Source organism: Panulirus ornatus, chromosome 25 (assembly GCF_036320965.1).
Source record: "Panulirus ornatus isolate Po-2019 chromosome 25, ASM3632096v1, whole genome shotgun sequence".
NCBI lineage: Eukaryota > Metazoa > Arthropoda > Malacostraca > Decapoda > Palinuridae > Panulirus > Panulirus ornatus.
In genome coordinates this window covers 10905106-10917639 of record NC_092248.1, presented here as the reverse complement: position 1 = coordinate 10917639, position 12534 = coordinate 10905106, and the positions used below count along the sequence as shown (strand labels likewise).

General features: G+C 44.8%; 1 protein-coding gene and 1 long non-coding RNA gene across 5 annotated transcripts in view; one reads left to right on the top strand and one right to left on the bottom strand.

Moving 5' to 3' along the window:
- Window positions 1–2471, bottom strand: part of LOC139757265 (homeobox protein unc-42-like) — an 87866-nt gene extending 85395 nt beyond the window's left edge. The window contains exon 1 of one of the 2 annotated variants that reach the window (XM_071677599.1): window positions 1474–2471. In XM_071677599.1, the coding sequence (XP_071533700.1) occupies window positions 1474–1612 (139 nt within the window). In that variant the 5' untranslated portion in view covers window positions 1613–2471. The remainder of the gene's footprint in view (window positions 1–1473) is intronic. The other variant, XM_071677598.1, reaches the window with a different exon arrangement.
- LOC139757266 (uncharacterized) overlaps window positions 1–12534 on the top strand; it is a 191374-nt gene that overhangs the window by 96514 nt on the left and 82326 nt on the right. The gene's annotated exons all lie outside the window — the stretch shown is intronic.

Genomic DNA, 12534 nt, shown 5'->3' with positions numbered 1-12534 from the left:
TGGTCTCCGGTAATTTCTTGCTCCGTCGAGCGGGTGAGGTTAGTGTGGGGGTCCGAATTCGTTGCGCGTTTGATGATACTGGTTTAGATACAGTTAGTTTGTCTTCCTACATATTGCTGTATTTGTTAATCAGGGCTTTATATATATATATATATATATATATATATATATATATATATATATATATATATATATATATATATATATATATATATATATATATATATACCCATCCTACGCTGTATGGAGCATTATGATTGTTAGTATTATTCTGATAAATGTGTTAAATGAATTATTACTTTTATCAGTCATTATATCACTTCATTTTTATCTCAAAATGCCGGGAATCGGTTCTTCTCTCGTAGCAATTCTGTGGCCGTTGGCGTCGGTGGGTCGAGATAACATAGAGCGGACCAGGAACCAGACCACAGGGATGTACACACACAAATACAGTAGTGACAACCTGATGTTGTGGTCTGCAGGATCATCATAGTGTCGTGCTCTGACTAGATTAGGGTTGTATCATCAGTAGGCAGACGCTTGTGAAGTCTGACTCCTTTGTTATGAAGAGTTTTAGCTTCGTTATGAGCGAACGATCGACAGCGTTTGTACCGAAGTTAGTGAAATCATTGTAATGAGTGCCTTTCGAGGGGGTGATGGTGAGGTGTATTATTTGCAGTGATGGGACATCGTCATTGCATTCGTAAATACGCATTAAGAGTCATTAGGTCTCGAAGGATTAATCAGTTACATATATAATTTCATATGTATTTCATAAGAATGATTAATGTGATTGTATTTATCATTGTATGAGAATAGTGTCCCCTCCATCGCTACGGGAAGATTGATTAACAACATTATTTATTTCAAGGTAATCTGGGCGTTTAATTACGGCTGGAGATGGCGATATTTTACGACGTTTTAAACTGTAATTTTTAAGGTGTTGGTTTTTTAAGGGGCGGGAGGTATTGACTGTGGGGTCACTACATTCCTTTCCGGTTGTGAGGGTTATTTTGTGTTGTGAATTGTGTTGCCGCACAACACATAGGAGACGTAGATGGCCAGATGGTTGTAGGCGCTTCACCGTGACTGCGATCAGTGGAGGAAGTTCCAGGTATTTGTGTTTGCCACGCAACACAACGTTGTTGACCCCCAGGAAACGAGCTGTGGCGGATGGTTTGCGTTGCGACGACCCCCTACAACTGTTGCGGTTGGGAAGGTGTTGATCACAGGTTAATGGGGGTGTTGTTAGTTGTGTTTACCCCGATGACAACGGACAGGACTCAACCCCTGGAAGGTGGGTGGGTCGTGCTGAGGGCTACTCGACCCACCATCCCCTGAGGGTGCGTGATGGGAGGCAGGGAGTGCACTCCCTTACCTTTCTAAGCTCCCTGGGAAGCACGACCCACCTGGACAAGGGAGAGGGTGAACTAGGGCCTGGCCTTACCTGCAGTGTGGCACTCAGATTCTCACCTGTTTGCTCCGGTAGTGAACGTGGCGGCGTGGTGGGTCCGTGGGAGGGCGTCGCTGCTGCCGTTGAGCCATGATCTAGGCTGTAGAGCGTGGAGAAGTCGTCCACCTTGCGCTTCTCGCCCCGATCCCCGACGTCCATGAGTCCACCCACCTCCTCCTTGACCTCGTGACGTTGCAGGTGGACGCCGCCCGCACCGCCCAGGCCGACGCCCACATCCACCGGCGCCCGGCCAAGGCCCAGCGGCCACGTAGTGCCCGCCGGTAAAGAAATCTTGCCGATGTTGTGGTCCCAGGGGCAGGAGGAGCCAGCAGCGCCGCCGGCGAGAGAGACGTGGTAGACGGGGTGGCTGTGTGGGGCCGTCCAGACCCGCTGCGGCGGCTCTCGTGCAGCGTCCAGGGGGCTTGAGCCTCCTGAAGGCGGTCCACAACCACAGTTCACAGGTCCAACTCACCGGGCCAACCGCGCCATTGACACTGCCACCAATTAGGTCCAGTAAAAGTACACCGCGCTATCAACTGTGCCGTTCTGGCCGATTACCAGTCACTCTGAATGATTTAAATCTGGATGAATGAACCGGAGACAGATCAGGTGGGGAATAATGCCCGCCCGCAACTGGAGGCCTGGTGGCAGAAAATAAAGTTTGTTACGGTAAATCAACTTAGCTTCGACTCTTTAGCCTGTGTCTGACAAGCTATAACCAAACGAAAACTGACTAATAGAGTTATTCTCCCAGATACTGTTTTATAAGAAGACGAGACCAGATTCTCCAGGCACACCTCCCAATCATATTGATCTATCAGGGGACCATAGGCGATACAGTTTGCGCGCGCACCGCCTCTCGCGGCCAATCGAGGCGGGCGGCGCGAACGGCGGGCCAATCCGTTCGGCGGGAGTCACGCGGGCAAGTCGGCAGGGCAGGAGCCGGGATGGGATTGGCCGTGGGTCGGTGATCAGGCGCACCGCTACCACGAAACAGGTGCGGCGAGAATACATTAGCTTTTGCATTGTAACACACTTTCCAATAATTTGTTGTTCTTAGAATATTGTCACAGTGGTACGTTAGGGTAAAGGCCATTTTTCTGTGGCCCCGGGGGCGCGACATAGCAGGTTTACGATCGCCAGCCGACGATATGTCAGGAAACAGATAATCGCCAATAGTGTCGGAGGTCCGGGGTTCGGTACCCTCCGCCCAGCCCATATGTCCACACGCCCCAGCCCAGTATGTCACTCACGCCCGCTACCCTAACTTGTACATCCTGCCAACACCACGCCTGACAACCTGACAACACTACGGCGCACACCTGCCACCACTACAGTCATCCAGAATGATAGTAGGAGGGGAAAAATTGCCAGCAATGAATATGATCGTCTGCCAACAGTTTCCCATTCTGACAACACCACCGCTGGGCTTTACATGGATAGCCCATACGTCTGCCATAACCACACGACTGCCACCCAAACTATCTGTCAACACCGATGTCTCTGCCATCTTCTCACCGTTGCATACTCAAAGACAAGTTCATCGTCATCAAGGCTTCCAGCACTGCCACCAAACACTCCCAAAGCCTGACAACATCACCCCACACACCAACCAGATTTTGCTGACACCGTCTGATCACTTGCCAGCCTTGACACCGCAACAGTTTACAGCTACAGAAACCCCCCCCCCTCCTCCACCACCACCAACACTACAGTACTTAGTCAGCTTCTCTGCCACCACTACCAAAGCCATCAACCCGCCACCAAAATTAAACACAATGGGTAGAGCACCCAACACTGGCACCGCGTATGGTTTCCACCATCTGCAAAGCGCACTCACACAGGCAGGCCACCACTAAGAGCATCAGCCAAGCTTCCTGACACCATTATGGACCAACCAAAGCCAATATCACCACCACTGTCTATACCAACCAAAGCAAATATTAACACCACTGCATCAACCAAAGCAAATATCACTGCCACTGCACCAAAACCAAATACCACTGCATCAACCAAAGCCAGTATCAACACCACTGCACCAACCAAGGCCATTACCACCGCCACTGTCTACATCAACCCAAAATTCTTCTGTTACCATGAGAACAGCTTCTATATTAGAACCCCATACCTCCCCATTGATACACGTACAGGAACCTGGAGATAATGTGGCGAGACCCTATACGCCATTAGCACGTTCCATTACACGGCAGTCGGAAGAAGTCCATTATCATGTGCACGATGACCATTAAGCATCGCTGAACCTCCTCTGTGTCACTCAGGCCGTTGGAGCCAGCATGGTAGATGTCTCTACACACAGGAACCATCTTCATCACGAGCAACTCCTTCCTACACCCCTCAACACCCATCTACACCTCTCTGATGAAAGTTACACCTGCTGGGTCAACATCATCTCTACACCCCAGGACACTTCAACATCTCTTCCTCATGAACTCATGATCATACTTTTGTACTTCATCTAAACCCTCTACACGCCATTCACACCCATTGCTCCCCCTCAACCCTTCATCACAATCAACATACCAGCTAAACAAAAATAATCCCTCCGACCCTGCGCATGCAGTATCACCAGTCCCATTCATTAACCCATTTAACCCATATTTTAACCCATTATAAACAGCTGGACCCAGCCAGTGCTGGTGGCCGCGAGTGATGGTGGGGGAGGGATGACCCATTATTATCATAAAAATGCCGGAGCCAATGCACAGCGATCAGGACCAATATAGCGGCATCACAAATATCGCTACTAACTCTTATGTAAACATTGTCAGCTCTCATAGAATTAATTGCGGAGTGTAAATAATGTCAGGTTCTGTTGTCAGCCTGGGCTGTCATTACCATACGTGTGTCATGCTTATGACAGCCGTGTGTGTGATTACTATTTGTGAGTTACGGGGAGAGAGTTGTATGTATGTACCACGTCTTTTATTCCTATGTATGTATGCGCAAACACACACACACACACATACACAGAGACACCAGCCTGTGTTTGTTTCCTGTTGTTGGGTGTATGTGTTTGTCCTGCATGCCCTTTCTGTAGTTGGTGCTATTGTGTGATGTATGACATTGTATTTGTTTTGTATGTGATGTGTGACACTATTTTAGTGATGTATGGCACTGTATCTCTTGTATGTTATGTAACACTGTTTTAGTTCTGTCATGTGTGACACTCTGTCTGTTGTGTGATGTGTGACACTGTATCTGTTTCGTGATATGTAACACTGTACCTGTTGTGTGATGTGTGACATTATCTGTTGTGTGATTATTACATGGTGTCGGTTTGTACAATTGTATTTGTGCAAGTGAATATATTTATATCTTGAAGAAGTATAGGTTTTGTATACGAAAGATACACGAGTTAGTTTCAGGTCTGAGGTCAGACTGTCATACCCAGAGGTCATACCGTTGAGAGCTCGAGGGTCGTACCGTCATGCTCAAAGGTTGTACCGTCTTGCTCAAGGGTCGTAAGGTCGTGTTCAAGAGTCGTTCCATCGTGATGGAGTGGTTAACTACGTTAACTGTCGATCAGCCAGTGTCACTAGAGATGTTTGTGAGGCATAACCCAATGGTGTCGATAATCCCGCTATATAACACGAGCTTTTGATCCATAGGTCACAGGATTATCTCCTCTTTTGTCATCCCTGCGAACAGTCGACCCACCCGCGCGGAGAATGGTGGTATAAGGTCGACCTTCCCAGGTAGGGAGGACCAAACAGGTTCGAGACAGGTTTAGGTCCTGATGGTGGACGCGAGGCAAGGGTAGGGAGCTAGGAAGGCTTATAAGGAAGATCATGACGGTGTCTGTGGAATGATTTTCGACTCTGTAGACCACATTCGACACATGTCTTTGTAATGGACTGATCGTGTTGTGTGTGCTAGTTTTATGAGTAGATGACACGTGTCTACATATAAGTACCCGTGCATATACTGTCATGACTTTGTCTGCCTGCACATAAACATGTAGACGAACCTACAGCCACACTACAAACACAATTTGGGACATGGGTAAAGCACAAACATACACACGTGCATGAATTGGAAACATGGTATTCAGTAGTCAGGAACCTGCGTATCGTGGTCAAAGGTTCTGTGAAGTTTACAGAGAAGGAGTAGGAACATGGGTACCCCTGGCCTCATACATGCAGGATAAGAATGATGAAGGAATGGGTTAACAAAAGATTCAGAATGCATTGGAGCCACGAGATGTGTTCTGGCGAAGACACAGGGAACGCTACAGTCAGCCAGATTTTATAAGGTGTAATAGAAATAAGAACGTAAATAGCAAGATAAGGAAGGAGGAACAAAGAAACTTTAGAAAGAATATTGTGGATAAGGCAGGAGAAAATCCAATACATTCCATTCAGTCATCAGGATTTATTTGTCAGTTGAAGAGCAGCTAATCAAGTTAAGGATTCAGTGGGAAGAACTATAGAGGAATGATGTAAGATTTGGGAACAGCTAAGTGAAAAGTTCCAGAGTGTTTTGACAGTGATAGACGCTTTAATGCCATCGTCAGTAAGATGGAATGGAGAGGAGATTTTGGAATGCCTTGAGATATTTAGAAAAGACATGTATAGAATACCAATAGGTCTTGACCCATGCAAGGAACGTGGTGCTGAAGGAATTTCACCATATGTGCTGAAGATGTTTGCAGAAGCACTTAGGCTTCTTCAAATACTTTCAGTACGTCACTGCAGAGAGGCAAAGTCCTAAGGGGGTGGAAATGAGCAAACGTCATACCGCTCTTTAAGAAAGGAGACGGAGACGAGGCACCGAACTAGAGACCAGCCCTCTGACGGGTGTGGTCTGTAAAGTTACGAAAAATATAATCAGAAAGAAAATGAATGACTTTCTGCATAGAGGAAATTACATGAGAGACAGCATAGTTTTAGGGAAAGGTCGTGTTTAACAAACTTTTCTGATTTCTACGAGAGAGTGAGCTCCGTCTGTGATGATCTGTAAGAGAAAAGACCTCATCATCGATATCATCCGGCAGGAAGTAGGCTATTGGAAGGACTCTGGAGTACTTAACCTGTCGTCAGATTCCCACCTTCAGAGAATAATTTAGGACTCCAGCTGTCTGCTAGCAAATAGTGGAACTGCATTCAGGATCATGGATAAGGAAACGTTCAGTTAGCTTCGCTCAGTAAGCTTTTCGCAGCATACATAAAGCAAAAGGTAGAATATGCTTCTCAAGTTTGGTCACCGAACCTAAAGCACAAAAGAACTAATAGAGATAGTCCACATGAAAGCAACTAATATCGACCGAAACGACAGTATATAAAAGAGGAGTGTAGTAGAAAGCTTATTCTGAATCAAGAGAGCTGGCCAGGTTGTGCTGAAATGGTTTGGATAAGATGGAGAGGATGAGTGAAGAAAGACTACGAGGATAAACGTAGCAGAAATGGAGGGAATAGTGAGGAGGAGTTGGAGATAGAAGGATGGAGTGAAAGAGGCTGTGAATTACTGGGGGCCTGAAAACGTAGGAGGGTGTATGGTGTGCTAAGGAAAGAGTAAATTGGAGCGATGTGTTAACTGTCAGTGGGCTGAGCTAGAGCATATGAAGTGGCTCGAGGAAATCACAGAACGGTTATAGGGCTTGGTTGTGGAGAAAGGGACTCTGATTTCGGTGCATTGCAAATGATAGTTGCGGAATGGATGTGGGCAAATGTGAACGTTGTTCCTGCATTCCTAGCGCTATTTCGCGAAGGAGGGAAACGGCGAGCAAGTATGTAAAATATACATTATTATTATTATTATTATTATTAGTAGTAGTAGTAGTAGTAGTAGTAGTAATAGTAGTAGTAGTAGTAGTAGTAGTAGTAGTAGTAGTAGAAGTAGTGGTAGTAGTAGTAGTAGTAGTAGTAGTAGTAGTAGTAGTAGGAGTAGTATTTATTATTACTGAAACACACGCCACACATTTATATACACATAAATGCAGACGAGGTTGATTCATAAATCACTCCTGTCATCTATGTATACATTCATTTCTCTTCATATATGTATACATGTACGCACTACTTTTGTAGACCGGCACATATGCATACACCTATTCATATGTATAAAGACATATTCATATAAAACCAGCAGTGGTGACAGGAGTGGCCGCTTTTGGACTGTTTCGGGTTCTGGCCTCGTCAATAGCAGTGTTGTCAAGGGCACAAAAGCCCTCCCAACATTTTTTATTTCACCATTCACTGAGTTACTCTCTCTCTATTCCAGTTTATTCTTTATGCTGCTGAGTTTATTTCAATCCATCACACTTAAAATGAAATTTATTTCGCGTCGAAATTTTTTTGGGATCATGATTAGATAAAAGTCAAAATTGCTCCCTATCAGCTATTGACAGTTGGGTGATTACTATGTGATATTGGCAGTTTATAGAGGCCTCTTTTATACTCTTTTATGGGTTAAAGAGGGCCTCTTTTAACCTCTTTTATGCTATATTGGTAGGTTAAAGAGGTCTCTTTTCCGCTCTTTTATGTTTTGACAGGCTAGAGAGGCCTTCTTATCTAAACTTTCATATTATGTTTGCAGTTTAAAAAAGGCCGCTTTTATGATCTTTTATGTTACATTGGCAGTTTAAAGAGCCCTCTTATAAGGTCTTTTATATCATGTTTTATACCCGTTTATGTTACTTTTCGTGACCAAAATTATTCACCTGTGAACAGTTCACTCCGTTGCCATGTCATATATGCTTCTATCCTTCCTTGACTTCTGTCTCCATGCGACTCCTGCAGCGGCCAGGAAGCCGGCCACGTCAACTGGGCGGGCCCATAGGTCCTAAAGTATGGTGATTGGCCATTCATGATGATGAGAAGTTGTTGGTTGCATTCATACTTATCTGAGTTAATAGATAAATAAATAAATAAATATATATATATATATATATATATATATATATATATATATATATATATATATATATATATATATATATATATATATATAAAGAATATCTTAATCAGGAATTCACCAGAAAATTCTCCTGGATGCATCTATAAAGTGCCATGTAGAAATTGCTATAAGTTTTATGTTGGGCAGACTGGTAAATAACTTTCTGTTAAACTTAAGCAATATAGATATAGTATAAGAACGGGACAAGAATCAGATGCCTTGTTTAATCACGTTAAAAACTATGATCATTGTATTAACTGGAGTAATGCCATCTCTGTTATTAACTCTAACTCTATTACCACGAGAAATATCATTGAATCTTCTATTATTAAATACACAAAGAATTATAATCTTAATATTAGTGATGGTCTATACAAATTAGATAATTCTATTGTTGATAGAATTTGTAAAATGATAAGTTTATGAACGCTTGTTGTCTGTCTTGGACAATCACATGTGTACCAAATGGCGTCCTAGCTTCGTCTATTCGATGTATATCAACTGACTGTTATATTTCTCTTTTGTGTTTCCCTGATGTGATTATTACACGAAAGTGCACTTGGGAACTTATCGTGTTTCATTTTCCCCGTGGACTCATAGGAATATATATATATATATATATATATATATATATATATATATATATATATATATATATATATATATATATATATATATATATATAGTCGGAATTTAACCATAATGGAAATTTAACCTTTTTTGTAACCCAGGCCATAACCAAATCCATTCTTGAGGTATGGAGGTGTAGCCACACTCAGCAGTGGTAGAACCACAGTTGTCATCATAACCAGCAACTGTGGCGGTGACGTCATAGAATAGCACAGCCCTTCGCCTTAGTGTAAGCAAACGACGCCTAACCAAGCTCGGGTCTATCCAACAGGGCTGGGCTATCCAAGTTTAACCCCTTCCATCCCAAATCAGGCTCGAGATTAGGGTTCGTTTGGCCGCAAGTTTAATGTCATGAATAAAATATGACGGGGAGAGAGAGAGAAGAGGAGGGGAGGGGGGAGTTGTTGAGAAGGTGTTGGTGCTGGGGGAAGGGGGGTGGTGGGTGGGGGGGAGAGTTGTGGCACTGGCTGCAACAAGTGTCTGTTGTGTGGCACTCCCTCAGCAGACGTACAGACAGGAGGCACTAAGTCTGCAGATTCCGTACGTGTTGCGTTAAGTGTCTATATGTGTCACTGACTGACTGACCGTAAAACGGCACGAACGATTTACTTTTCCGTATTGAACAGAAAGATCATCGAAAGGCTGTTGTGTCCCCTTTGGTTTGAGGAATTCTTTTCAACACGAAGGCACGACGGCACTTGACCACGACGGTACGACCCCTTGGGAGGACTTTTGTAGGAGTGAAGACCTTTGTAGGAGGGAGGACTATTGTAGGCGGTAGGGCATTTGTAGGACAGAGGACCATCGCAGAAGGGAGTACCTCTGCATAGCCTTTTGACTAACCAAAGACCATCAGGACTGCTAACCAGAGAGCTCACAAGCTAACCAGAGGAACACCTACTAAGCAAAGAACGTTTGTGTCAACTAAAAGGCCTTTGAACTAACCAAAAAACATCTGGTCTAACCAAAGACACTTCTGAGCTAACCAAAGAGCGTCTGAACTAACCAAAATATCCTTTCAAATGAAAGCGTTTGTTTATAACACTTATGAATAATTTTGATGGCTTTTACACGTCATTCACATAATGCATGTTGGTATACATCATTCATATGCCACCTGCAGGCACATAAGAGCCCATACATTTAGTGATTCCTAATGGGACATGAAAGTTTTTTAGGGGGTTGAGTTGTTTTCCAAGGGTGGGGGGAGCATGCTGAAAGTAAATCAAAATAAGTCCCAAAACTGACTCATAATGATAGAAATACCGGGTTGATAATCTGGACTTTGAAGGGAATTTTGTACATTCTAAGATGAATGGTATTTAAGGCTGATGATTGTTGGGTTTGGAGGCTTTAGAGGGAAAGGGAATGTTGGAAAGTCTCAAAACGATATTGGGGGATTATTGAGATAAATCTTGTGGCATGAGGTAGTGTGGTAGAAGGTTCCGTTCATGGACAGGAACCCTCATGGAGGCCAGACTGTAGACTTAACAGAAAAACCGTAAGAGGTATAAGAAGAATCAGACTTTTCTTGATAAATTCCTTGGAGACTCCTCACTCATTTCATCCACTGACGAGGAGACACACTGCTAAACTGTCTCTCCTGCCTTAGAAAGGTGACAGCTTAACACCCCTCATATACCACATAAATCTATTTTATTCCATCCCGTAACACGGCTTTCGCTCACTCTACGGTTCACCTGCCACTTGCTCCCTCCACTTCTGACACAAAGATCCTTTTAGTCAATCTTCCTTCACTCATCTTCTCCATATGTCCAAACCGTTTCATCATACCCGGATCTGGTCTCAGCCGCACTGTGCTTCCTACCAGATATTACTTTCTCAATATGCCACACAATCACGCCATCTCACTCTACACATCGTCCTCAGGCACTTCATATCTAACATGTCCACCCTCCCTCCTCTTCCTCTTACGTTCAGGATCCAGAGACTACATTACCTCCAGGCGCAACTGTTTCTTTTTTTTTTCTTTTTTGCCCCAACGAACACTGACCTCTCTTATTACAGGTTCCTCGGTGCTCCTAGGACCTTAACCTCCTCTCCTACTTTATTAGTCACTTCAACTCCCGTGGTTCCGTCAGCTGCCACGTCCACTCCCAGGTACCTAAAGCACTCCACTTTCTCCCAGGTTCTCCCCATTCAGACGTCCACAAACCATCCTACCTCATCCACACACACACACACACACACACACACATGACAGACAGAGAGGAATTAGATAGATTGATAGATAGTCTTTTATTTTCTTTGTCGTCACCAAGAGCGGGATGGAACTCCTATAGTGTAGGAAGCAGTGTTTTCACACGTCTGACATACGGGGCGTGGTGTGGGGCAACGGGGGGCGTGTCATTGGGGGGACGTGACGCGTGGTGATGGGCGGCCGTTGTCCCGGTAATTGGCAGTAACAGGGTGAAGGGCGGCAAACTAGCGGTTGTTAGCGGTGGTTGTTGTCGGTGGTGGGGGCACGTGCCTGGTGTTGCCCGCACGTGCTTGGTGTTGCCCGCACGTGCTTGGTGTTGCCCGCACGGCGCGTCGCCCCCGTCAGACAGACAACTGACTGACCCATCGCACACCACAGTGGTCCTGTCCCACACACACACACACACACACACACAGGTCATAGGTCAAAGTTGGCACCATGGAGTCTAAGGTCAACCTTTTGACCTCGACCAAAAGACCCTAACATTACTTTTAGACTCTCCTCATGACAGAGGGGACTTACAGCCTTCCTGAGAGTGACTTGCTGTGTATTTTCTCGTTTGACGCGGTGTTCATATGCCACCTCACTCCCCTCCCCACCAACCCCTTCTCCATGCGGCACAGGCCACCGCGGCGCCGCACGCGGCACGCCAAGCAATCATGTAACAACTGAACAAATTAGGGTGACAGTGTTGTACAAGAGGCGCACGCCCGGCACGTGGCGGTACGTGGTGCCACGTGTATTGGAGGAGCGGCACGTGATCCCTTACCTCTCCCTCCACGTGAGGGAAGAGTGTAAGTGGGAGGGAAGGTCAGAGGAGGGAGTGGAATGATGGATGTAGCAAGATGGAAAGGAGAAGGTAGGGTTAACTCCTTGAGCATGACGGTACGACTCTGTACCGCGACGTACGACCCTGTACTACGACGTGCGACCCTTCACCACGACGTGACAACCCTTGAACACGACACACGACCCTTGAGCACGGTGGTACGACCCCTGGATGTGGTAGGTTGTAAAGAAACAAAAAGAACTGCAGAAAAAAAGTGAGAAACAAATTTAGAGAGAGAGAGAGAGGGGGGGGGGAATATATGATGTTTATATCAGCCATATTTTCATCAAATTCCTTAAAAAGTCAAATTATCAGTATGACGTCATACGACACGTTATTAGAAAGATATCAGCATGATATCTTACTGTTGAATAGATATCTTAATGATAACTAGATTACTGATCAGACAATATAATTCTCTTAATAACGCTTTAAAAAATCACTCTGTGCGACATTCTATTACCCTGATGAATCGCATCTTTATCA